The sequence below is a fragment of the Excalfactoria chinensis genome, chromosome 8 (assembly GCF_039878825.1).
Source record: "Excalfactoria chinensis isolate bCotChi1 chromosome 8, bCotChi1.hap2, whole genome shotgun sequence".
Taxonomy (NCBI): Eukaryota; Metazoa; Chordata; class Aves; order Galliformes; family Phasianidae; genus Excalfactoria; species Excalfactoria chinensis.
Window position 1 is genome coordinate 19,107,379 of NC_092832.1, and position 23,905 is coordinate 19,131,283.

Below are 23,905 nucleotides of genomic sequence, written 5' to 3' on the forward strand. Positions count from 1 at the left end.
CAGCAGGATGGCTTGGCTGCTGAAGGCTAGGCACATGTACATGAGATGCAGTCTCATGGGCCTCTGCCTGTGATAGCTTGAGGCACACAGAAAGCAGATAATTTTTCTGTCTGCCTTCCAACTGACAAAACCGTCTTTTAACATATTGAATATTGGAGGTCAGTAGCTTGCCATCAATGCACCCAAGTAATTAAAAAAATCATTATTATAACAAGTGCACACTCCAGTATTTCCCTTCATCTGGCACTTTCCAGGGGACCAGCGTGGCCTCCTGCACAGAACGTCTCAGCATAAACCAGAGGGCTCTGCTACAACATGGCAGCTGGCAGCAGCTCTGCTGCTTTACACTGTTCCATTGGCTGCTTGGTTTACAGCACTGAACTCAGAAGAAGGGGAACAAGAGGAAAAAAAAAAAAGATTAAACTCCAATTAAACTGTAATTGCATTTAATGAATACCAAATACCTGACTCGCTGAATAAGCTGCAAGTGAAAAGATTATTTTCTCATCGTGACTTCCATGCAATGGTAATATATACCTGTTAGGGAAAGTATTCTAATTTTAAGAATGCGGAGTTCCTCTAGGTGGGTTTCTCAAGTTCATCAAGTCATTATAAGGTGGAATTTTAAGGAAGTGGAGGGACACAGACGTTCATATCTTAGAAACCGTTTTCATATTAATCTGTATTTTAATTGGATAACAGCTGCTGCCTGCAGACTCCCCATATTCTAAGAGGCAAACAGATTTAGGAGATTAGCATGCAGCTCTTCAAAGTGGTTTTTAAAGCACACTGGCTGGTTTCTCCCCCTCCTCGCTGCCTCTCTCCCCATACATTCACCTGGCACAGGAGGACAGAGCCAGCCTGACTGCAGGAGGAGCCTGAAGGATAGCTACAATTCATTACCAAAGAGACCGCTCAAAGGGGACAAGCTTTCTGCTCTCCCATCCTTTGCCATCTTTTCTGCCCTCAGTTACACAGATCACCTGCAGCACCCACCCAGGCGCATTGGCTTTCTGCAATATTATCTGATCTCAGGCTTTTGATAAAATATAAAAACATCAAATTGCACCATTGTAAAGTTTCACTGGCGATTCCAAGATGCACATGGTATTTGGGAACATAAACAAGCGATAAGGCATTTATCTTTCTGTACTTTTATTGTCTGTTCCTTCAGGGAAAAAAAAGAAATCAATAAAAATTAATCATAAAAAGAGAGCAAAGTACCATGAAAAACCCTGAACAAGCACCTCATGTGTAGAGGGAACCTTTCATTTCAGCTCCTGGTATGAGCTTTCATGGGCATCAAACCACCTGTATCATCCAAAAGGGCACAAGGAGCTTTTTCTCCCCACCTTCTCTGCCTGAATGTTTTACACACCCCTCACCAGAACCAAGCCTTACAGCTCGGGTCCTGCCAAGAGATACGGGATCAGAGCAGGGCAACAAAACAAAGCAGTGTGGAAGGTGTGTTCCCAGCAGTGGTGTGGGAGATTGGAGGATCCTCCTGAAGCCAGGGTACGGCTCAGCCACCACAACACCTAAGCAGAGAGATGCCCTGAAGGTAACCGCAAGCCCTCTGCCCTTGTAGACACCCTTTTCATGTTGCATTCTTCAGCAAGGAGTGTGCGAGATGCTCCAGATCAGAGGAATAATATTGGATGGCCCCACTGAGCCTCACACATACAGTCCTTACTGAGCAGTGTGACTGCCTCTTAGCAAAGCAATGGGGGAGGAGAAGGAAAGCAGCAGCAGGGCAGCCAGGCTCCCATGCAGTGTCAACTCCGCTGCTTTTGCTCCAGAGTTTATCTGAGAAACCATCGTATTTCAACTCCAAGACAGTTTGCTGATTACCTAAACACTTGTCTCTGGTGTACAATCTGATAATCAGGCCTGGTCTTTCTTTGTAGACAAAGAGGCCAATAAATCTCACCCTTTGTAAGTAGAGGTGCCTAGACAAAGCCCTTTACTGGCATTTAGCAAAATGGATATTTTTCAGACAACAGAAACCAGCTGAAAGCTGATGGTGAGCGCTGGAGCTGTGTACGCAGGGGCTGTGCTGGGATGGAATACACATCACAGCTGGGGCTGCTCCTGGGGCTATCTATGTTTCCCAAACCCCATAGGTTCCTATAGGACCTCTGCAAAAAAGCAGTGCAAGAGATAAATGTATTGGGGTGAGGGTGGGGAGGAGGGGAGGTGCAACAGAGGAATTGCTGGGAAAAGGAATGTCAGTAGGAGTGAATAAGTGAGATGACTTCTCTAGAAATCCAGTAACACACATCACTTACCTTCCAGGCCTTACTCTAGAAGGGAACATTGCTCTTAGGTGCAAGCTGTGAGATCTATCACAGCAGACATCTGTATCAGCAGACGTCCAGTAAGCCTCCTGTGCACAGGGACAGCCCAAGTAGTTGTCCAGCCTTCTCGTGTTAAGGTTGCAAAAACACTTCCAATGTAGCTATAAATGTATGAAAACAGGGCCTTCTGAAAGCCCCTCTCCTGTGAATAATGTTCTCTGTGCTCATTTATTTATTTATTTATCACCTCTTTTAAATGTAAATAAATAAATTTAATATGAAATTAATTAATTAATATAATTAATTTATATGTGCAAATATGGATGGGGCTGACTGTCCTAAAGACGCTTCCACTTAACAGACAGGAGTCACCTTGAACCAGTCGCTACATGCAGGACAAGCTTGTCGAAGAAGAATTCAGTCAAAGAGAATGGAAAAAATACACCACAGTGCCAGTGGTGCTGGATGACACCAGGATGGAACAAAAAGTCTAGATACCCTAAGCCCACAGTCAGTTCTTTAGTTGCTGATTTGGATAACATTAAAACAGGGGAGGAACGGGAAAATAAATCCAAAGCAAAAAGAGCTTAAAAACTTCTGTGTTGGTGTCTGTGACCTCTCCCATCAATGATCAGCACAGCACAATCCCAAAGAGCTTATATGGAGGCTGCAGTGTTTTGTGCATCACCCAACACACAGCAATGCTTTTGTCTTGTGGTCACCCAGGAATACGTCCATTAGTAGTAAACAGAACCAACATCAGCTATCAGGTCATCACTCCTCAACGTGAAGCAGGACATTGTGAGCAGGGGGCCCCAACCCCGGTGCAATGGAAACCTGCTCCCCACAGGACTCAGAGAACCGGGGAACCTTTGCACTTTACCTCTGTACAGAAGGGCGTAAGCTGGGGATGCACCACAGGCTGAACATACATGTGAAAGGTGGATTCGATTTCCATCGTCCTTCCATTCAGCTTCAGGATAGGGAATTCGATGATCTCCTGAATGAGGTGAGAAGAAGAGAAGCTGTTGGTGTAAACCAAATAAATGGAAGCCTCAAAGAGAGCCAAGCCCAACAGAAAGCTCCATGCAAGGGTGCAGGAGCCCAGGAGAGGTGAAATCAAAGTCACAAGGAACACTGCAGCAGGAGGAGAGGGACTGGAGCCCCCCCCCAAGCTACTGCCACGGAACGCAGCACAGCAGCGTGCCCTGCTTCATTTTCCTCTGTGCAGACAACTTATGCTGATAGGGAAATAAAAACGTTCTTCATCAGAAGAATGTTCAATTGTTTTGAATAACCAACAATCAAAAATTTACATGGACCTGTTAATAAAAAGTTTAAACAAATCCCATTGCGATGGATTTCACAATTATTAAAAAATATACACGAAATTAAAGAAGCCAACCGCCGAATAAAAAGCGATAAAATCCTTTGTGTTTGCAGCCCTCCTTCTTCACTCCCTCTCCTCCTTCCAGTTTAATGCAAGAGGAGAAGCGACAATTTGTTTGGTGTCTTTAAAGAATAATTTGTCTATGTTATTTAATAGAGATGCATGGCACCGAGGTTCTGGAGTGCAAATGAGCCTGCTGAGTGATATCCACGCACCGAGCCTCTCAAATCACTTCTGGGGAGGAAAGGGAGAGGGGGAGAGAGAATACAAAAAAATATTGCTTTTTAATATTCAAAAACAGTTTGCAAAATTTAATCAAAGCTGAGCAAAAGCTCACATTTTTACCACCCTGACATTTTTATTAGCGCTTTCATAAATTTTTAAAACATGAATGGAATTAGTTTAACAACAACGCCAAAAAAAGAACCACAACAACTGCCTGAAAACATCTGGAAGAGACAAATAATACAAATATATATATATATATAACTCCTGTGAGTAAAATTAGCATGTAGAAGTGCAGTCGCTGCAGAGGAACTAACACCGTTTTGGACCCTGGCTGCAACCCCCATGACCCGCAGAGGGAAATTAATGTGAGGTCATACGTGCGAGCTGATGACATCGTGACACAGCAGTGGGTGGGTAAATGGAAACAGCAAATAATGTAAATAGAGGAAACACCCAGCGTGTCCCCGGGAGGAGAGGTATCCGGCCCTAAGCAGGATGTGCTCTAGGGGGCACGTGCCTGCAGGTTGAAGAAATGAATGGATCCGAGCGTATGCAGTGCTGGAGTGCACAGAGAGAGGCAGCCAGAAGTCAGATGGCTTCACAGGGGCAGCTGTGCACACAGAGCAGCTTTGGGAGCATCTCTCCCTGTGCTGCACTACCCACTGAAGGGCCGGGAGGACCTGAGGATCCCACAGCTAAGAATGGACAACAGGGAGGAAGACAGAGGGAGAATGGCTGAGCACTGCCCGGCTGCAGCCAAAGGCAAAGCCATGTGGCATCTCCCACTGAACTGGAGAAAGTGAGGCTGGATGAGGACACAGCTGAATGGGGCAATGAAACACACACAGAGTGTCACCATGGAGTGGTGGGATGCTGATGCACAAAGGCACTACTTTCCAACACTGACAGCAGGAAGCACAGCCAGGAGGGTCAGGTTAAAATAGGCCGAGGAAATAAAAACTAAATGCTACTAGAAATGTGGAAAATTTAACAACATCCAGCATTAGCGCAGGTCTGGGGAAGCACACAGCCAAGCAATCAGGGTGGGACCCGCAGAGCAACTTCAGCTTGGGAGAAAGAGTAGCAGCACTTCAGGGCTTATTCGGTCTGTTTTTAAGCAAGTGGTAAAGGAGCGTTCCCCAAAGGCTGTTTATCTGCACGCTTCCTATAGCGGAGATTTTTCCAGGCTCTGGCAGTGTTTGCTCCGTCGGTATCTAAGGCAACAGATCCCGGCCCCATGAAATCAGCCCCACTCCTCAGTAACAACGTTAGCCAGTCCTGCAATGAAATTTAACCTGTGACACTGCTGTACTTTTCATTTAAACTTTCATTTGGAGAGAAGCAGTGTTCGGAGACCCTGCAGTTTGTCCTGCTAATAAAGACAAGTGTTGGGACCTTTAAAGGTGCCATTCATCTTTTGCCTTTATTAAATTCAATTTTCTTAAGCCCATGATACATCATGAAATTAAGAGTTGACATTCCTGCAGAAACAAAAATATCTATCAAACATAAACAGAAAAGGGGAAAAAAAAAAAAAGAGAGGCCTCTATTACCGAGAATTTATGGCTTCAAGTTGATCTGTTGCCACTTTTCCCCCCCTTCCCTTCTTTTTTTTTTTAACAAGCATATGGTTTGTTTTAGATATCCAAAATGTTATTACAGATCTAGGATTTCATTAGTAATTATGATGAAATGGTGAGCCCTAACACACACACACACACACACACACACACACACCTCCCAGCAGCCCGGTAAGCTCCATCCCTACACACAATGCTATGGCCAGGTGAGAAAAGGAGCAAAGAGCAGCACAGGGAACTTATGCAGAGCCTCACTGACATCCCCTTCCCATCACTCTGACTGCCTCCTGTGTGCCTCAGCATTGCTGCTTCCCCCACCCAGCACCCTGCAGCAATGCCGGGGGGGGCCCACAGCCCCAAACGCCCCCGTTTGAATTGTGCCAGCGCCGCAATTAGGAGCTTTTATTTACCACTGCGAAGTAACTTGAAAGGAAATCCGGGATTCAAACCGCCGGCAATAAATAAGCAGCTTTTTATTTTCCTTTCCGCGCGGTGAAAAGTTGAATATGGTTTGTGTGGGGAAATTCTGCGCTCGGCTCCCAATTACGGGCATTTGCATTTATATTGTTAGAACACAGAGCTTCCAAAATCAATACTAATGCGCTTACAGAGGCTGGAGCACCCTGTCCCTCCCTCTGCTGCTCCCCAAACTCCACAACAATAGAACCCTCAGAGCCGCAGGCTTACACGGATCCATTACCCAGCCCGCACTCTTTACAACAACCTTGCCTTTATGATTTCGTGGTAATTCAAACAAATCTATGTGACAGCTGGCTCGGATTTGCCTTGTTTCTTTAAACATTCCCCGAGAAGAGGTGCTGGGTGCCAGCAATGCGGCCGGGCCGTCCGCAGGGCACTACCCAGCAGTGCTGGGCTTCCCTTTCAAAGGGATCTGAAAAATTCATGAGGAATCAGTGCCATAAAACCAGCCTTTTCCTGCCCAGCCACCTTAAATACAGCTCCCATCCCTGCTACACAACAGCACAGACTCTCCGTTTTATTGGCAACTGAAGCTCTGCACAAGCAGGTAACTACACCTACTTGGTGTCTCCTTGTAGCAACGTGACCTCTGGGGTTTGGCAAAGAAAGCAGCTGAGGTTGCACTCATCCCACAGCAGAACTTCTTTGCTCACCGCTTTGACCCAGCAGGACTACACACACACTCCATGCCCTGCTGAACTCCGTGCCCTGCTGAACTCCCTGGCTCTCAAAAGCCCTCTAACCCAGAATCATACGTGAGCTGAGGACAGGGCATACTACAGAACAACTATTACGTATTTGAGGAAGACCATGTGGACAACTCCATCCTAAAACTACCAGGGAGGAATCTCTCCCTTACACCCACCCGCATCTGTGAAGAAGTTTAATAAACACGAGAATAAAAGGTGCCCATAAAAATCAGAGCCTACTATTCAAAACGCAATAAAAACAAGCAGATGCCTTTGAGAGAAGAGGATTTCTTTCTGGTAGGGAAAAGCATAAAACATCCTCCCAAAGACCACACCATACCTCCAAAGAGGTGCAGGCAGAACAGATGAGGGGGTCCCACGGAAGGGATACAGGCTCAGCACAGCTCATTTCCTTCAGCCATTTTTTCTCGTCCCCTCTTGAAAAACAAAAAGTCGTTTTATGCACAAGAAGCTGATTTCTTAAACAAACACTTGTGGTTTTGATTTACACCACGGGCTGCTCCTAAATAATTTATGGCGGGTTAAATTTATTGCACAGCCCTGGCCGGCTGCAAATTCGAATTGCCAAATAATTAGATTTTAGGGCAATGCTTATAAATTATCCGCCGATTTGTCCGGACTTGTTTGTCAGTTGCTTTGTGCTTCGGGTCATCTTTGGCATTTCGCTGTTTGTGTTTTAATTGCTGATTTACACTTTGACAGATGAGAGTTGATGCCTCCGAGATCCGGGTGGGTGCAGGGGGGTGGCGAGGAGCAGGAAGAATCAGAGCTTTTAAAGGCCTGCAATTCTACTTTTTTTTTTTTCCTTTCCCAAGGCAATTAAAATGGAAAAGGGACACAGTAAGGACAGCACTACCCTTAACACGTCTGCATCCCCCGTTTCCATCCTATGCCTTAATTATTATTTTAACTAAAGCCCTTTCCAAGTGAGCAGCCTCGCGCTGGCCCGCGGGGGCAGCAGCCGAGATGACCTCAGAGGTCTCTTCCCTGCCTCTAAATCTTTACTGAACTGACCAAATCGAGTGCCACAAAGGTGATGGGAGACAGCGGGACTCCAGCTGGACCAAAGCTGTGCTGACTTCCCAAGGATGCTGACCAAAAATCAAAACACCGGGGCACAGGCAGGCATGCAGAAAGATCACGAAGCACCAGAAGATGCGAGGGCAGCTTCAGATCCCTGATCATTGGATATATCCAAGGTTTCTTCCTTCCCCTCCCCTCTGCTCTTAGGATAACCTCACCTTCTACCGCCAACATTCAGGCAGCGGAACCTGATGCCAAAATCTGGATTTCCTCAGCTTGGAGTGGTCTTTCAGGTTCTGTGCTGACTCCAAAGCCAGCTCAGATTTTGCAGGTGCTTCCTTACAACCATGAGGACGAGGGACCATTTCTCTTTCTTTAATAAGAGCTGAAATTTCCATCTAATCACATGCCTCCAGGAGCTTGGGCTTTAAGAGACATCCAGTCCGTGCACCTGCCCGAAGCCATCAGCATCTGCCCCTAAATCACTGCCGACTTTGTCTCGGCTGCTTTTACAGACTCCAATAAGAGAGACTCGCAGTCCCCAGGCACTCCATCCTAGTGCTTCATTAGTCTTATCAATGGAAAGTTTTTCTTAATGCCTCATCTGAATTTCCCTTGCTGTTGTTTAAATTCATGACTGCTCCTCCTCCTCCCCACAGCAGACACAGCCCATTTGCCTTTCTTCTAAGAGAAGAGTTCACCATCCACAACCCTGACACAAACACAGCCCCACACAATGCCTTCCAGCCCTCACTCACACGTGTGTGTTGCAGATTCCTGCTCACACTCACTCTCTCCTCTTTGGGTTCCTCTTGAAAGTCTCCATTTTTTTAAATATGGAGGCCAAATTGCAAAACACCAGCTGAGGTCCCTCCTTACAGGACCACAACCAGGAGCATCTCAAACACAGCATCTCGCCTCCCAACTTAGGGCTTGTTCCAATCGAGCTGCTGTGCCGGACGTTTTGATAGAGGGCTCTCAACCTTTGTCTTTCCACCCCAAACAAATGTTTGGTGGCCATGTGCTCATAGACTGCTTCCTGCCTCTCATCGTCACCTTATCTGTCAAAAGCCATTGGTTTTGATCTATTTTTTCCCCCCACTATTTTCATCTCCTCAGCTGCACGCCGCCATTAAGAATAAAGCAGAATTCCCCGCTCTTACCACACCTGGGATGCAAAATAGAGACACGCCAACATTTCAGCTCACCTCTTTGAATGCTGCTGACATATACTTAACCACCCAGAAAATCCCCACTGACACAGACAACAATTCATGACCAACTGTTTGGAGAGAAGTCAACACTCGAACCATTTAAAAAGCAGCACGAAAGAATTTTTAAGTATTATCTATTACAAGATGACAGCTACACTATATATCAATATATAAAAATAGATAGATAGATAGGTGGGAGTCCACTCCCTGCTGCTACAGGCAGCTGGCCTGCACATCCCCACTGCAGCATCATCGAATCATTTCAAGCTCCAACCTCTTCACCTGCTATTGAGCAGCACAAGCGATCGATGTTCCCAGCAACACTAAAACATCTGGGCTGGGCAGAAAGGGCATGTTAGTGCATGTAAATGAACAGCCAGGGTTTTACAAACATCACAGCTAACTGCTGGTGACAGCGCGCTTCTGCTTGGCATGGAGAGGAACTAAATTACACAGCTGAGATATATGCTGCCATTTGATGAGTGCCCAGCCCAACGAAGGGAATGAAAGCAGGGGATTTGGGCATTCCCTGCATCCTCCTCTTTATGGGTAGGCTTTGTTGAAAGCCATGAAGACAGCACAGATCTCAGGATCAGGAGCCTGCACTGCAGCATCCCCAGTGCCACACCAGGGAAGAGTAAACTTGGCACCATCCCTTACCTTCAGAAAGGCACATGGTGGCAGCACCCCGGCATCCTCCATACCTCCATCAGCTGCTTTAGGGAGAAGCAAAACCACCTTTCAGCACCATGCAGCTGACCTGCTGGTTCAGGAATGTACACAGATCTGATCTTTTCAGGGTGACTGCAGCTCAACTACTTCCCACTGTAACAACAAACCTACTTAACATGGCAACTTGTCACCCAAACCACATGAGATGTTTGCACAGCTAAGGATCCAGCCATCAAACAGCACAGGTGGGAGCTGCACGAGGGGAAGGGCAGTGTGATGGACGGCTTCAAGGCGGCCGCCCCATTGCTGTCAATGTCCAACCACGAGCCGAGCAGGTTGGATCAGGTTGGAACTGCAACAGCCACCCCAGCATCTGGTATTTGAGGCTCACTGCTATCACAACGCTGAGTTTGTATCTTGAAGGAAGAAACTGCTTTGAATTTTGTCATACATCAGGTGTCTTGCTTGGTGGTCTGTAGGCTGTGCTCTCCAGGAGACCTGGATTCAGGCACTGTGCACGTTATCTAGCTCATCGGGTTTTAAATAAATACAGGTAATTCTGCTGCCCTGTCAGATTCACACGGGTCACAGCAAGGTTGTCCCTACTCACTGCAGGAGTGAGGGAGGTCTCCAAGGCAGGACAGCTGCCCCACAGAACGCAGCTTTTGTGGGTTGCAGACCCACACCAGAACCCTGCCTGCCCTCCTCTGACCCCCACGTCCTTTAAAATAAAGACATCATTCTCAATAGCGGCCAAAATAAGATTTCACAACAGTCCAGTGGAACTGCAATGAGGCACACGACATACGGAAAATATGATAAAAAGGAACTGCATCTCTTTAATTTCAGATGCACATTGAGTTAGGGATATTTATGTGCTCTTAGCAGAACGCGTAACGGCTCAGATGAAGCAGCTACAAGGCCTCAAAAAGTTTCTTCAAACGATTGTTTGAAAAATTAATGTGAACAGAAAAGCCATCGAAAACAGCTTTTCTATGAACTATTTCCTGATGCTCTGAGAACTTAAAGCATTACAACATAAAAAGAATGGCGTAGCAACAGCCATGTAGCTTCATTAAATAAAGGGTATAAAGTAAGCCATAATTGGCAAAGAGATGATAAATACATATTTTTTACTTACTTTTAGTAGGAAAAAAAAAGGAAGAGATTTGAAGCGACTGCGTTACATGCATCTTTAATGGCATCCCTCTAGAAATAACACTGTAAGAGCTGAATTGAAGACTGTGTATTTAAAAGTACACCCAAGCCTAAGCTGCATGAAGACAGGTAATTGCAGATTAATATGCCACTGTAATACTTATACACGAGAGTGCTGAGTTAAAGTTGCCATGGGAAACAAGACTGAATTTCTTCACTTTTCAGCAATTCACCATCAGCCCCAATACAGGTTTTGGCAGGTGATTTCTAATGCACTGAGCTTACCAGCTACACAAGAACCACGCCAGCAGAAAGCTGCTGCAGGGGGATACTCAGGTAGAACAGGCAGGGACCAGCACATCTCCATTATCAGCCCTTCCGTGGGATGGAAGCAACCAGCTGCCTCGTGAACCACCTCCTGCAGTCCCAGCCTGCCCTTCACAAATCACAGTAAAGAAAGACTGGCTATCATTTATTCACGTGCTTTTGAGCTATGATCATACCTTATTTGTATGCTTAGGAATAAATTAGAACCTGAACATCTGCATATTCATAGTCTCAATGACTGCAGTTTATGTTGAAATGGTGAGTTATGTTCTGTATTTATTAAATTAAGGGGTACGTCCAGTTTCATTTGACATCATTTTTAATGAAAAGCATACAAAAAAAAAAAAAAGGCAAACATTAAAGAAACTTGAAACAAATAAGATACACTAAAGAAAACTATTACAGTGTTTTTGTATTTATATTTAAACCACCCTGTTCAAGTGAGAGGGGAAGGTTATTACCTGCAATTACTTTATTTCTCTGCCTTTGGTCACAGTCAGGGGAGCAAGCCTCTCACTTATTCATGCATCTTCACTTTTGTATCTAAAGCATCACATGTACCTACCCCTAAGAGCTAACCGCATACAAAAACAGGCACTTATAAACTGTTAGCAGACAGCAAGGGAAAAGAGAAAGCAGCAGAGCTGGAGCTGACGGATGAAGCACGCTGCCACTGCTGCAGATCCAGCTCCTGCTTGACCCCACCAAGCACTGGATCGAGTTCCAAACACAAGGTAAGCTTTGAAGAGATGCGAGGGAGCAGCCATAAACATCCCTTACTGCCAACCCCCTGCTGACCTTTGGCTGGTTAAAACACTACATGACACAGGCCGTGCCTCTATTCTTCCACTTTTCCCACTTATCCATCTGGGGTAACACAGATAAACTCTCCACCTTCTTTTCTGTCTGGGATGGTCTCATCATTCATAAATGAATCTGTAAGCCAAGCTGCCCTTTTGTGCATTTAAACATGCACTTTGATTTGGGGGCATATCTGCTGAAAACTATCAAGACAGGAAAATGACAAGGATGCAGGCTGGCTGGCATGCTCTGTGCCACAAGCCCTGAGAGCACCTCACCTCTGCAGACACAGGGCAGAGACCACAGAAGTGGTGAAGCACAGGGCAGCTGCCACACAGCCAGCAGTCACACCACAGATGGCTTCCCAGGGGAACACTGCTGCCCTTGACTCTCCTTGATCCTCTTTGCAGATGCTGTGCCACAGAACCTTGGAAGGGACCAGACAGCATGAAAGAGGATGGAAACGCAGGAGCTCCAAGTGAGAAGTGAGCACCACGGGCTTCCCCAGGGACAATGAGGCTGCCGACTGCAGAGGAGCACAAGTAAACACAGAGGAAGGGGGAACAGATGTGGCAGTACATACCTTGGCATAGAGAAAAAGATAGCTCCTTCTGCTAAGGAGCTGGGATGATTTGATGAGTAGTCAGTGAGAAATGTGAAGCGTACTGCGCAGTGCAACTGCACTCTGCCAGACTTCCAGGCTGAGCTGGCTAAATTTACAGCTATGACTACCCACTGAATGTAACTTGGATCACGGCTTAGCTCTTTATCCAGCCTCCTCATCAAATTCTAGAGCATTTGGATTTCACTGTATCACTTACCACACTTCTATTTTGCGAGTAAGGAAACAAAAGCAGAAGAGTCACCAGGATCACAACAAAGATCAGAACCCAACCACTGCCAGGCCCACACTCACATCACATCTCCAAAACCTCCTTGCACAAAATCAACATCACAGAAATACACAGCGCAGTTTGCTCACCCACACACACAGCCCAGCAATGACCAGAGTCACAGTCACACTGGTCATCAAAAAGGGGAAACATAGGTAGGGGCATCCGCTAACAAAGGCTCTTTTCTGAAAAGCTGCCCGATTCCAGCAGGCAAATTCAGCCTTTTTGTTGACACCGATTCCCATGCAGTAAGAGCATTATTTATTTGTCAAACTCATTTGTTTGTAAGGACGTGAGTGCCTGACAGTCCTCACGGCACACAAGATACAATGCAGACAGACACTGAACAGGGCAGGCTGGAAAAACAACACTGAAGAACATCTCCACCTTAAAGGTGCAACAAAATATATAGCGGATCTGCATTGGCCCAGGCCATTACTTTCTCTGGCAAGGACTTGGGGACAAAGCTCCTTAAAACAGTAGTAATCATATTCCACTCATGTTCCTTTTTACTGCCAGCTGTAAACTAGCTCCACATGCATCATGGTTTTGCATCAAAATGTGCACGGACCAAGCCCATATCCAAAGGGACAAGGTAGATCCAATTTACAGCCTTGACAGGTCTGTGCACCCGAGGCTGAGCGTGCAGGAAATAGCCTGACATCTCACTTGGAGAGCAGTTACAACCGCCTGCAGAGCAGGATGCAGAGCCACAACAGCCTCCCACAAAGACCCAGAATACAAGCAGAGAATTTGCAGCCCTTTTGTCAAGGAACAGGAGGGATGGGCAGCACTTGAGATGACTGAAGTCTGATCCCAACTCGCAGCACTCCTTTCGTAGGATAAGCCCAAAGGAAGCCACAGATGGACTGGACTGAAGCAAACCCACTGCACTAAGCCATCTCTGTAAAGAGGTGCCGCGCTGATAACTGTTCATCATTTAGTGTGTTTGAAGCAAAGCAAATCAAAGTTCATCTCAGGCCTGATGCACGTATTAACAGCAATATTAACATGGGGCTGATTGTACAGATATAAGTCTAAAGTCTGAGTTCAGCCTGAACACTCAGAAATTCTGTTTGTTACCAGCCCAATGTCTCATCTTTTCTTTTTTTTTTGGCATGTTTTCCCCATTTAAGCACAAACCCCAGGCCCATGCTGCTGATAAATGAACACGCATTTAACTAACTTACCCTATGCTAAAATGGAAGAACTGGCTGCAGAAATACATCCAAGCCTCACACAGATCTCTGTGTATCCCAGGAGGTCAGATATTGGCAAACCTTTCTGAGCTGTTCTGTTCCTGTCTCATTACACTCCACAATGAACACCCAGGCAAGATAATTTCAGCACCGCCACACAGCTCAAAAACCATTGTTCCTCCCTATTTAGAACCACCGTTATGCTGCACACACTCATACCATCCAAACTGTGTTGTTGTGTTTTGTTTTCTTTAATAAAGCATCGGTTAATAATAAACCTTTTCCTTACAGAATCAAAGGTTGCTGCGAGCACTCTACTATTGCAGGTTTCCAGTCAGCAATTTTCAAAGCCCCACCACTTCAGGCAGGCAACCAGCATACATGACTAAGTAGCGTCTGTGATAACACATGCGTTATCACTTCCCTGGTGAAAATCAGGCTCCTTCATTTCATTTTCATCACAGTGACCTGGCACTGCTGCTTGAGAGAGCAGGAACTCTGGGGGAGCAGCAACAGAAAGAAGGTGGGAGAAAGCAAGGAAAGTGAGCTATTCAGCACCATGTCTTTTCTTTCCATCTCTCATCATCAGCTCATAAGCAGAGAATTAACAGCATCAACTATTTACCTGAGGATGAATCTGTGGTTTATCACATGTAGCCTCAAAATCCAGCACTAAGAAGTAGTGATATCTCTGTGGAGGGAAGGATGACATTGCTGCCATGGAAGCTCCAAAGCCGTGGGACGCCAGTTTCCTGCTTATGATGGAGCCGTACCCTTTGAGAAGAGCAGCAGGGAGGAGCAGGCACACAGCTTGTCTTGCCCTTGGAAGGAAGTGTTGGGGAAACTTTGCTGCTCCAGTATGGAGGAGTGCTATCATTGAACATCCAGAGGCATCTGAAACTGAAGAGAGACTCGTGTTAGTTGTGCACTCACATCTCAGAGCTGTCAGCACCTCTCCATCGCGCTCTGCTAGGGGTTTTCCCTATGCTTCCCTGTGTGGCTTCCAGCATAGCCAACCTGAAGCATCACAGCAGCCTGCACTAAGCACTATGGATGGAGTTCAAGTAGTCCGAAACACACGCTCCTGGAAATCAACCCTCTGCAAACAGCTCTAAATTAAAAGCCACAGACAGAACAACAGCTATGGCTCCAGGCACCAGATCTCATGTACCTGCTGAGCCTTATCACAGCAGAACAACACTAACTACTTATGCTTGATAAGTCTGATCCAAAATTCACTGAAATTTCCAACGAGGCTTTCACCTTTTTGTACACAACACAACTTCTAATACATGGCAGGAGCTAAAAGACAGTGAGCACACCTCAACACCATGACCCCTCAAAGCAGCCCGTCAGCCACACCGAGACCTCCCTGCTCCTACAGACCCAGGACAGAGGAACTGACGACAATGCCACCAGCCCATCCCACTAAGCCAGCACATGGGTATCCCTCCCAGCTCTCTGTGTCATCCCTCACACACAGCACAGCCTCTGTGGGGCACAGGACACGGGGCACTGGCTCTGGGCACAGCCAGTGAGGTCCCACCCAGCCACGTGTGCTCAATGCAGAACGGGAAATGGAGCGCCTGCAGCCCATGCACAAATGCACTATTTGCACAAAAGACAGCATTTGCTCTTTCCCATCCGTTAGTCCATCAGGTAAATAATGCACGTGCCAAAACACACACTTAATGAGGTAAATAATACGCCTTCAATAGCAGCTAAATCTGTATTTACCTGCGAGACCAGAGAAACTCGGAAGGACCAGATTAGGAGATAATTGCAGCTGAGCAGGTTGTGTGCTTCGGGTAAACACACGCTCTGCAACCTCCTTTTAGCAGGGCTGGGGCCAGAGCAGCACCCAGCACAGCACAGCTGGGCAGCAGAGGTGCTGCAGGTCTCCCTGCATTGCCCACAATGCAAACCACGGTGTGAGCACTGCCACATTTCAGAGCTTCCACATTCCAGGGGGCTGTGTTAGTCGTGTGCCAAGCAGCAGGTATTCAGAAAACTGAAAACCCAAGTTACAAAAGCATAAGCAAAGTTTCCCCGCAAGCCCAATGTTGCATTTATCCCAAAGGGGCTCACAGCCCGACCTATTGCTTTCCCACCTACAGATTTTTACTACCATTAATAAATGCATTAGCGTGCAATAGCAGTTAGTCACATTCACTTCTAACCTGCCTCAGATAAGAGATATTTAAGATGTACGTGCTTGAAATTTTCAGGCCTTTCAGCTATGAATCTGAAGGTCCATCACTGCAATGTAACATCTCAGAATACAGCAGCGTGTAAGTTAGTCATGGTAAAACCTGGTCTGTAGCCTGCTATAAAGCGAAACATACAGTTGGGATGGGGGAGGCAGGCAGGCTCCAACCCCTATATATCAAGCACAGGCAATAAAGCACACCACGTTGTCCACCTACACACAACAAAATCAGTGCTTCCCTCATGCATCTTCACCAGCACGGTCAGGATACTGAACGCATGCAGTGTGAATCTACAGGCCAGCCTGCACCACATGGGCACTGTCAAGCAGCTGGCATGGAGAGCCAACCAACACCTTCCCAGGCAGTCTATGCCCAGTGAGCCCATCCAAACTGCAGGGAGCAGAGGGAGCTGAGCACTGAGCAAGGTGTGTGCAGGTGGAGCACTCTGTGCTGACTGCCCTATGCAGACAACATACGATCAGGAACAACCCTGCTGCACAGCCTGCGCTCGGAGCCAAATGAAGTTTTAACTGCCTGTTTACCCAGCCATGCTCCTGGTGCCCTGGGAAGACCTTACATCATCTTCTCTGGGAAGGTCAGAGTGCCTCTGAGCACAAGATAGCTGTTGAGCAAACACGCTTTATTAGAAGTCATGTAAAGCATTTATAACTGCTGTGACGATGCAGGGCATGAGTAATTATCCCCTATTTTTTTCCCCCGCTCTAAACAGACAACAATGCAAGCAATGCAGCTTCAGAAACTAGAAACCCTGCTCTGCACACATAAATCCAAGTTGCACAATCCCATTTCCACACCTAAGCATAAAAGCTTCTCATGCACAGAGGGTGAGATTATCATCTCAGATAGTGCAAACTACCACATCTGGCATCCAACCCTACTGGGTTAGTATTTCATATCACGCAGCTCCAATTCCTTGCACAGATATATATGAAATATAAAGGGACCGTGAGCTGCAGCTGGACTGCAGGAATTGTTTTGACAGATTGTACACAGCCCTAGGTGACAGCACGTTACAGTTGCAACACCCAATAACACAGGAAAGGGCCACGTCTGGCGGGTTTCAGCTGAAGATAAAGTTAGCATGAGGTGCCGTGTAACAGCTATCCACCAATGGTGAGATATCAATGAACCTCAAGCCTGGGAACTTGAGCTCAACGGGCTCTCTGTAATGAACATTAATTCTTTTTACAACTAAATCTAATTAAAATACTGGGAGCAAAAGAAGGCGTCTCACCTTGCTTCTAAGCCCTAAATATTCCCCATCGTAGTTGGAGACAGAAGAGGGGAAAAAGACAAATTCTGCTTGGGTTGCCCCACCAACCTTAAGCAGTGTATTTTATAAAGCCTCCATTTATATGCTAAATGTAAAATTACATTATCACACCATATATATATATATATATATATATATATATATATATATACATATATATATATATATGCTGTGATAATGTATATTATATTATATATATATAATTTTAGAAATAAACAACTAGAGGCCAATGCTAAAAAGAATTGGAAGAAAAAGAAAGAATGAAAAGTAAGCAAGGAAGCTTTGAGTCAGTTTATTTCCTGAGCAAAGCCTGGGCACAGGTAATGACAACTGCTGCTCTCTGGCAGACAGCTGAAGTCAAGGCTAGAGCAATCAAAAGCAGTCCAAGATGCAAGTCAGACTCATCTTATTTTACTGAGTTATGCTCATAAATATAAAGGTAAAAAGACAGGGCTATAAAGACGTATTTTGTAGAATAACATTGCATACGTTCAGCAACTCTTGGAACAGAGTATGATAAAAGAAAAAAAGCAGGACTTCCAATTTGGGAGCTGCTCAAATGTGCACTCAGAGGTCAACTGTGAGCACGTATTTCAGCTACATGAAGAAGTAACTGAAGAACAATAGAGAGAACTTAATAAAAAACAGCAGCATTAACCTAAAGTAAAATATTTCATTGGAGAGACTGGAGTCCAAAAAATGACACCACCTGGCTAGCCTGGGAGACAGGAAAGGAGGCTCGAGCACAAAACCAGCTCAGCTTATCCACCACTGTCCAAACTTGCCAAAAATGAAACACAGTAAAACAAACAACGAAACATAAAGCTTTTATAACCATTTTAATAATGGAACATGAGAGTAGACAGGTTAAGTTCTCTTCCTTAAGGCGTTAACCTCACCGCATCATCCCTTGACTGTTACCCCAGCAGACATTCACGACAGCGCCCCATTTCTGGCTGGGTTTGTCTGCAGCACTGGTGGAAAACCAAGCCCATGTTTCTGAAAACTCACAGTCTAACTTTCCCAGAGCACTGCCTGGGGATGCTCTGTGTTGTCCCAACATGACTCATCACAGCTACAACTTGATGCTAACCATTCTGCTTTGCAGAACTGTGAGCAGCCTCTCCCCATTGCGCATGCAGAGGTCCCTGTTCTCAAGAACTTACAGTCTAAACTTACATGCAACGCAGCGCAGGAGGGTAACTGCTGAGAAGAATGAAAGCTTCAGGGCTAACTACTCATCTGAGGGAGATGCACATCTCAGTGGTTGAATTAAAACCAACCTGCTCATCGCATCACCCTGCCTGGGCATTACAGAAGGGCTGATTATGAGACGGGGGGCTGTCCTGGCTTAAGAAAGTTCTCTCCCATCCCTTCAGCTCACTCTTCCCACTGCATTCCTCAGCTGCCATGGCAAAGGCCTAGGTCATGTCAAAGCACCAGAATCTCCCACTCTGTGAGAGATATGATGGCCTGGGTGATTTGAGGCAAAGGGAAGTCCTTCCTGGGGACATCACAGCCTATGAGGCTGGGAAATCAACCCATTTTGGCACGCAGGGTGACACGGGGACACCTGCACCACGGAGACCACCCAGAAGTGCTCCCAAAGACACACAGTACAGTTTCACTTTGATTTTATTAGGCCACCTCTGCCAGGCAACCCACTTTTGTTACCTCCTCGACTGGTCTCTTAAGACAGGTTTTGCTGGGTATTTTTAAACCTTCTCCAAGAGTAATTGTGGATTGACAAACAGAGCTAAGCTGAAGTAGGAAGAAGTTCCTCTCAGTAAAGGACTTATCACTTACAATCAATGCAGAAGAGGAAGATGACAAATATTAAAGCAAGCAGCAACAGCAGAGATGTATACAACAAAGGGTTGGCAAGCCCCAGCAGAAGAGCAGATTCAGCATCAAGGAGTAGAGTTAGAGAGATCCAGAACCCTCAAGCCCAGTCTTCCATATCAGCAGGGAAGCCATAAGAAAGTGCCCTGAGGCGAACCTATACGCAGCAGGATTAACCAGCCCAATAGCTCTCAGAAGGCAGGCCCGTATTCCCTCTTACTCTTATTTTCCTGCTGATCATCAGACACCAGCTCTGAGCTAGTCGGGCCTCGCTGTGAGCTGATTCAACCACAGGAACCCATAAAATGGCTAATGCAGCCAGAATAAAACACAATTAAAACAAGATAGTTTCCTGCCGGCTTAGTGAGATGAAACAGCCTGGGGATGGGCTGGATGAGAGCCAAAGCTCTGAGCAGGGGGTGCACCCACACTGGCAAAGGCAGGAGAGAGATGAGCCAGTGGAGCTGCTCAGCCACTGGCCTGACCACGTGCTGCCTACGGCTGGGATGGCGTGGCAGGGAGCACAACATGGAGAAGGCATCTTGGCTCTAGCAGCATAAACATAAAACATGTAAGTCAGAAAGCCCACCGGGCCATCCTGTCTGAACCTCACGTAATGCAGGCCATAAAGTTTCCACTTCGTTACTTCTGAACTGAGCCCAAAGGCTCGAGCATCCTTCAGAAAAGTTTCTGGCCTCGAATGGCAGAATCCAACACAGAGGCTCCCCGCTACCTTCAGACTGCTCATTCCAAAGGTCAATCAATTCACTGTCAAAAAACAACACATCTTAGTTTTCATCCAAACTTTTCCCAGCCCTGGATTTTGGAAGGAGTTCTGAAATTTATGGCATTTCAGTGCTCTCAACCCACAAAGCTCCCAGTGCCAGAAGTAAGGCTTGTAGCTATGCCTGCAGTCAGTAAAAACTACTACTGCTTATTGGCCTAATTTGGCGGAAAGGAGAAACACCAGGCTGGCCTTTGTTTAATGGAATCTAGCATGCACAATTACTTGATTTTCATACACGAGCGCCTCGGTTGCTCAAACCACTTAAACAGCTGCACACCTTTGTTAGCTGAAATAAAATAAGTGAATGCGAAGGTTAATACCTAAGAGTGCCAAACAAATCTCAACCCAGATGCAGGGAACCAACGCTGACATTGCTTGGTGTACTCTCACAAGCTGATCTTCACAAATGAACTCTAGAAATGGTTTATTATTACTATTATTATTAATAACGACAGAAATCTGTTACTGCCCAAGGTCTGTCCTGCTGGATGGACAAATGCTCCAAGCAGGGGAGCAGCTACACAAGGCTTTCCAAACAGCCCAACCTCAGCGACCCTGGAAAACCAGCCAGGGAAGTTGTTGACTCTAATATCCACAATGGCTGCTAGGAAAATAATAAAGAAAGTGCCACTGCAACGAATACAACTGAAGTTATTAATTTAAAAGGAGAAAGGGAAAAAAAAATAAGCTGTCTGGGAGTGAGGGGTCATTACCTGTGTGGTGTGTCTGGGAAAAGCACAACCATTCAGCTGGCACTTGATCAGTACAGGTAGCACTCTTAGGGGAAAGCTGCCAAATGGGATCTGGCAGCAGCAGTCAGCACTGCTGCTCTAACACACGCTTCCTATGCAACAGCTTGTCCTCTTCTCCCCCCATTCCCCTGCTTGCTGTTGCACCACACTATCAGTCTATTAGTTCGGTACAGTTAAAAGTAAAACACCAGCAGTTGCTAAGATGAACGTTCCCAGCCACAACATGTGCTTCAGACCCAGAGACATGTGAGAGCTGCACAGCTGCTACGTGGTCTCCCATGTTCTCCCATGAACACAGCCACCACAGCCAGCCCTACACCTGAGCACCGCACCAGAGCAGCACCTGCAGCCTCACTGCCCTTTACTGGGAGGAGACCAATGGGTCAAACACAGCAGCAGGATAAAGGCAACATCTTCATGCATTGTTGTATCTTCCAGAACTCTACTTCCAACATTTAAGGGGAAAGAAAACTAAGACAAAGGGATCCATTGGAAGTTAAGTATCTCTCAACTGCAGAGCGGAAACTTAAGGTCACATCAAATCACTTCAGCGCGTACACAACCCAAGGACTTCTTTATTTAGCATCAAGCACATCAGCATGTTGGGTTTTTTTGCTGTTATTTTTTTAAGGCTTTAATGGGTTTCTTCTGGATTTCGGTAATACTCAGATCTGTTTGGCTACATATTCTTTTTGTTTTTCCCTTTGGAAAACAACAAACATGTCGTTCAGAGCAACCCAAAAATCTGAAAGAAACAAGAAACACAGAAGGGCCACACTTTAAAACAAGACAAGAATTTAGTCCACGCAGTAAATTAACATCAACATTAAGCAGCAAAGACCAGAACTCGATACTTTAAAGAGAAACAAAAATATCTGACATCCAGTTTCCCGAGCCCACACAATGAGGAGTAACCAACTGGATCTCTAAGGCATTATTTATTTTAAGAATCGTTCATTCTTGGAATAATAACTCATCCGCCAACTTTACATTAAAGCGATGAGATGCCACAACGTTGCAAAGAGCAATTCAGTGATAAAGGAAAATCAAGTTACCATTCTAAGATACATCCACAAACAACTCTCTGGCAGCACTCAATGGGCCATGCCCTGGGAGGTGCTTTGCTCTGAGCTCCACACGCTGCTCGAGGCACAACACAAACACTAAGCAAGGGGAGAACCCTCTGCTCCCCTGTGCTGCTGCTGCAAGCACACTCAAAGCTCAGACCAAGCAGCAGCTATCTATCCATCCATCCCTGGGACCAAAGCTCAATAAGAAACTGGAGTAAACACGGAAGAGGTAAAACAAGTGTCAGACTTCAGCAAATAGGCCAGCAACAACCACGTAAATCCACAAGACACAGACTTGCAAATGGCAGAACAGAAGGAAAAAGGGACATCATCGTTTAATACACCTCGCTTTGGAAAAAGCACCTGTAACAGGGCAGCGGCAAAAAACAGAATGGGAGAAAAGAATCCTACTGCCAGCGAAGGATGAGCAAACAGCCCAAGCAGCCCCTCCAAGTTCACTCAGAGGCTCCAGAACGGACAGACGGCCACTTCCAGCCCACAACAAGAGCCCCCAACCTCCCGCCCCCCCATCGTCCCTACCTACGCATCTCCACATCCCACCGAGGTTCGCTCCGCGCCCCGCAGCGCACGCCGCTTCCCCGCCCGGGGCTCCGACAGCGGCCGCTCCCACCCGGCCGGGCAGCACGGGCAGCACAGGCCGCGGCGGCGCCGGGCGCCTGAAGAGCGGTGCGGAGCGGAGCCGGAGTCCGGCCTCGAGCGGGCGAGACTCTACCACGCCGCCGCACGCCGGCCCCGCGGCCTCCTCCGGCCCCGCCGCTTCGCCTCCCCGGCCCCGAGCCGCGCTCCCCGCCCCGCTCCCGGCGGCGGTGCCGGCCTCATCCCCCCGCGGGGCTCGCCGCCACGAAGGACCGGGCCGCGGCTTCCCCCGGAGCCGGGCCTCCACCCCCCGCCCCGGGCCACGGCGGCCCCACGCCTCCTCCGGGCCCGCCCGGCCCCCGCACCGGCCCGGCCCCGCCGCCTCCCGCAGCCCGGCCCCGCCGCGCCCCGCCGCCGCCCCCCCTCCCGATCCGGGGCCGCCCCGTGCCGGCCGTGCCCCCCCGCCCCGCACGCGCTCCGCACCACGAGTCCCCAACACCGCCGCTCACCTCCGCGCACTCTGACCCCCGACCCCGCTCTGAGCGGCAGCGCCGCCGGCCAACCGCAGCGCCGCCTGCCGCCGCCGGGGGCGGGGCTTCCTCCCCGCCGCGCCCTTCTGCGCGGGCGCGAGGCCGGGGCCGCGGCGCGGGGCACGCTGGGGGTTGTAGTTCGGCACCGCCGCGCCGCCCCCCCCCGCCCGGTCCCGCCGCGTGGCCGCATCTCGGTGCCGCCGTGTCTCCGCGGGGACGAACCGCAGCCGGCCCGCCCTGCCCGCGTCCCGACGGCCCGGGACGCCTCCTCACAGCACGGGGGCGAGGCGGCGCTGCGTCACCAGCCGGCACCCTCCTCTCCAGCGGCCGCTCTCAGCGGTCCCCAACCGCCGGCCTCCCCTGTCCAACGCAGGGAGCGCCGCGGGTCTCTCCTGCCCCCAAGTCCCACATATGAACCCACGTTGTCCCCAATGAATGCCTCCCGTCCCACTGCAGCTCCCCGAGTGCCACCTCCACGTCACACAGCAGCAGCACCGCGGGACCGTCAAGGTTGGACGAGACCCCCCGCATCACCCAGTCCAACCCCAGGGCGCCCCGCCGTGCCCGCTGACCGCGTCCCTCCGTGCCACAGCCCCGTGGTGCCGAACACCCCCCCCGGGCAGCCGTCCCGGCGCACCACCGCTCCATAGGAGGACAAACTGCTCCCAACATCCAGCCTGAAGCTCCTGCCCCTGCTGGCTGCACTAGTGCCGATGCAAACCGGGATGCTGTTGGCCCTCTTGCTCACCTGGGCACACTGCTGGCTCGTGTTCAGCCTCCATCAACTGACACCCCCAGATCCTTTTCCTGCACGCAGCTCTCGGCCGCTCTGCCCTAAGCACATCTTACAT

General features: G+C 48.0%; 1 protein-coding gene across 6 annotated transcripts in view; it reads right to left on the reverse strand.

The window, feature by feature from the left end:
- The window catches only part of ERI3 (ERI1 exoribonuclease family member 3), a 97,053-nt gene extending 73,148 nt beyond the window's left edge, over positions 1-23,905 (reverse strand). The window contains exons 1-3 of one of the 6 annotated variants that reach the window (XM_072343366.1): positions 23,803-23,905; positions 14,598-14,872; positions 3,181-3,297 (exon numbers count right to left, since the gene is read on the reverse strand). In XM_072343366.1, coding sequence (XP_072199467.1) covers positions 3,181-3,297; positions 14,598-14,872; positions 23,803-23,836 — 426 coding nt within the window. In that variant the 5' untranslated portion in view covers positions 23,837-23,905. Of the gene's footprint in view, positions 1-3,180; positions 3,298-14,597; positions 14,873-15,709; positions 16,087-20,818; positions 21,561-22,467; positions 22,747-23,007; positions 23,125-23,802 lie in introns of those variants that run through there. The other 5 variants (XM_072343368.1, XM_072343369.1, XM_072343367.1 and 2 more) reach the window with 5 other exon arrangements.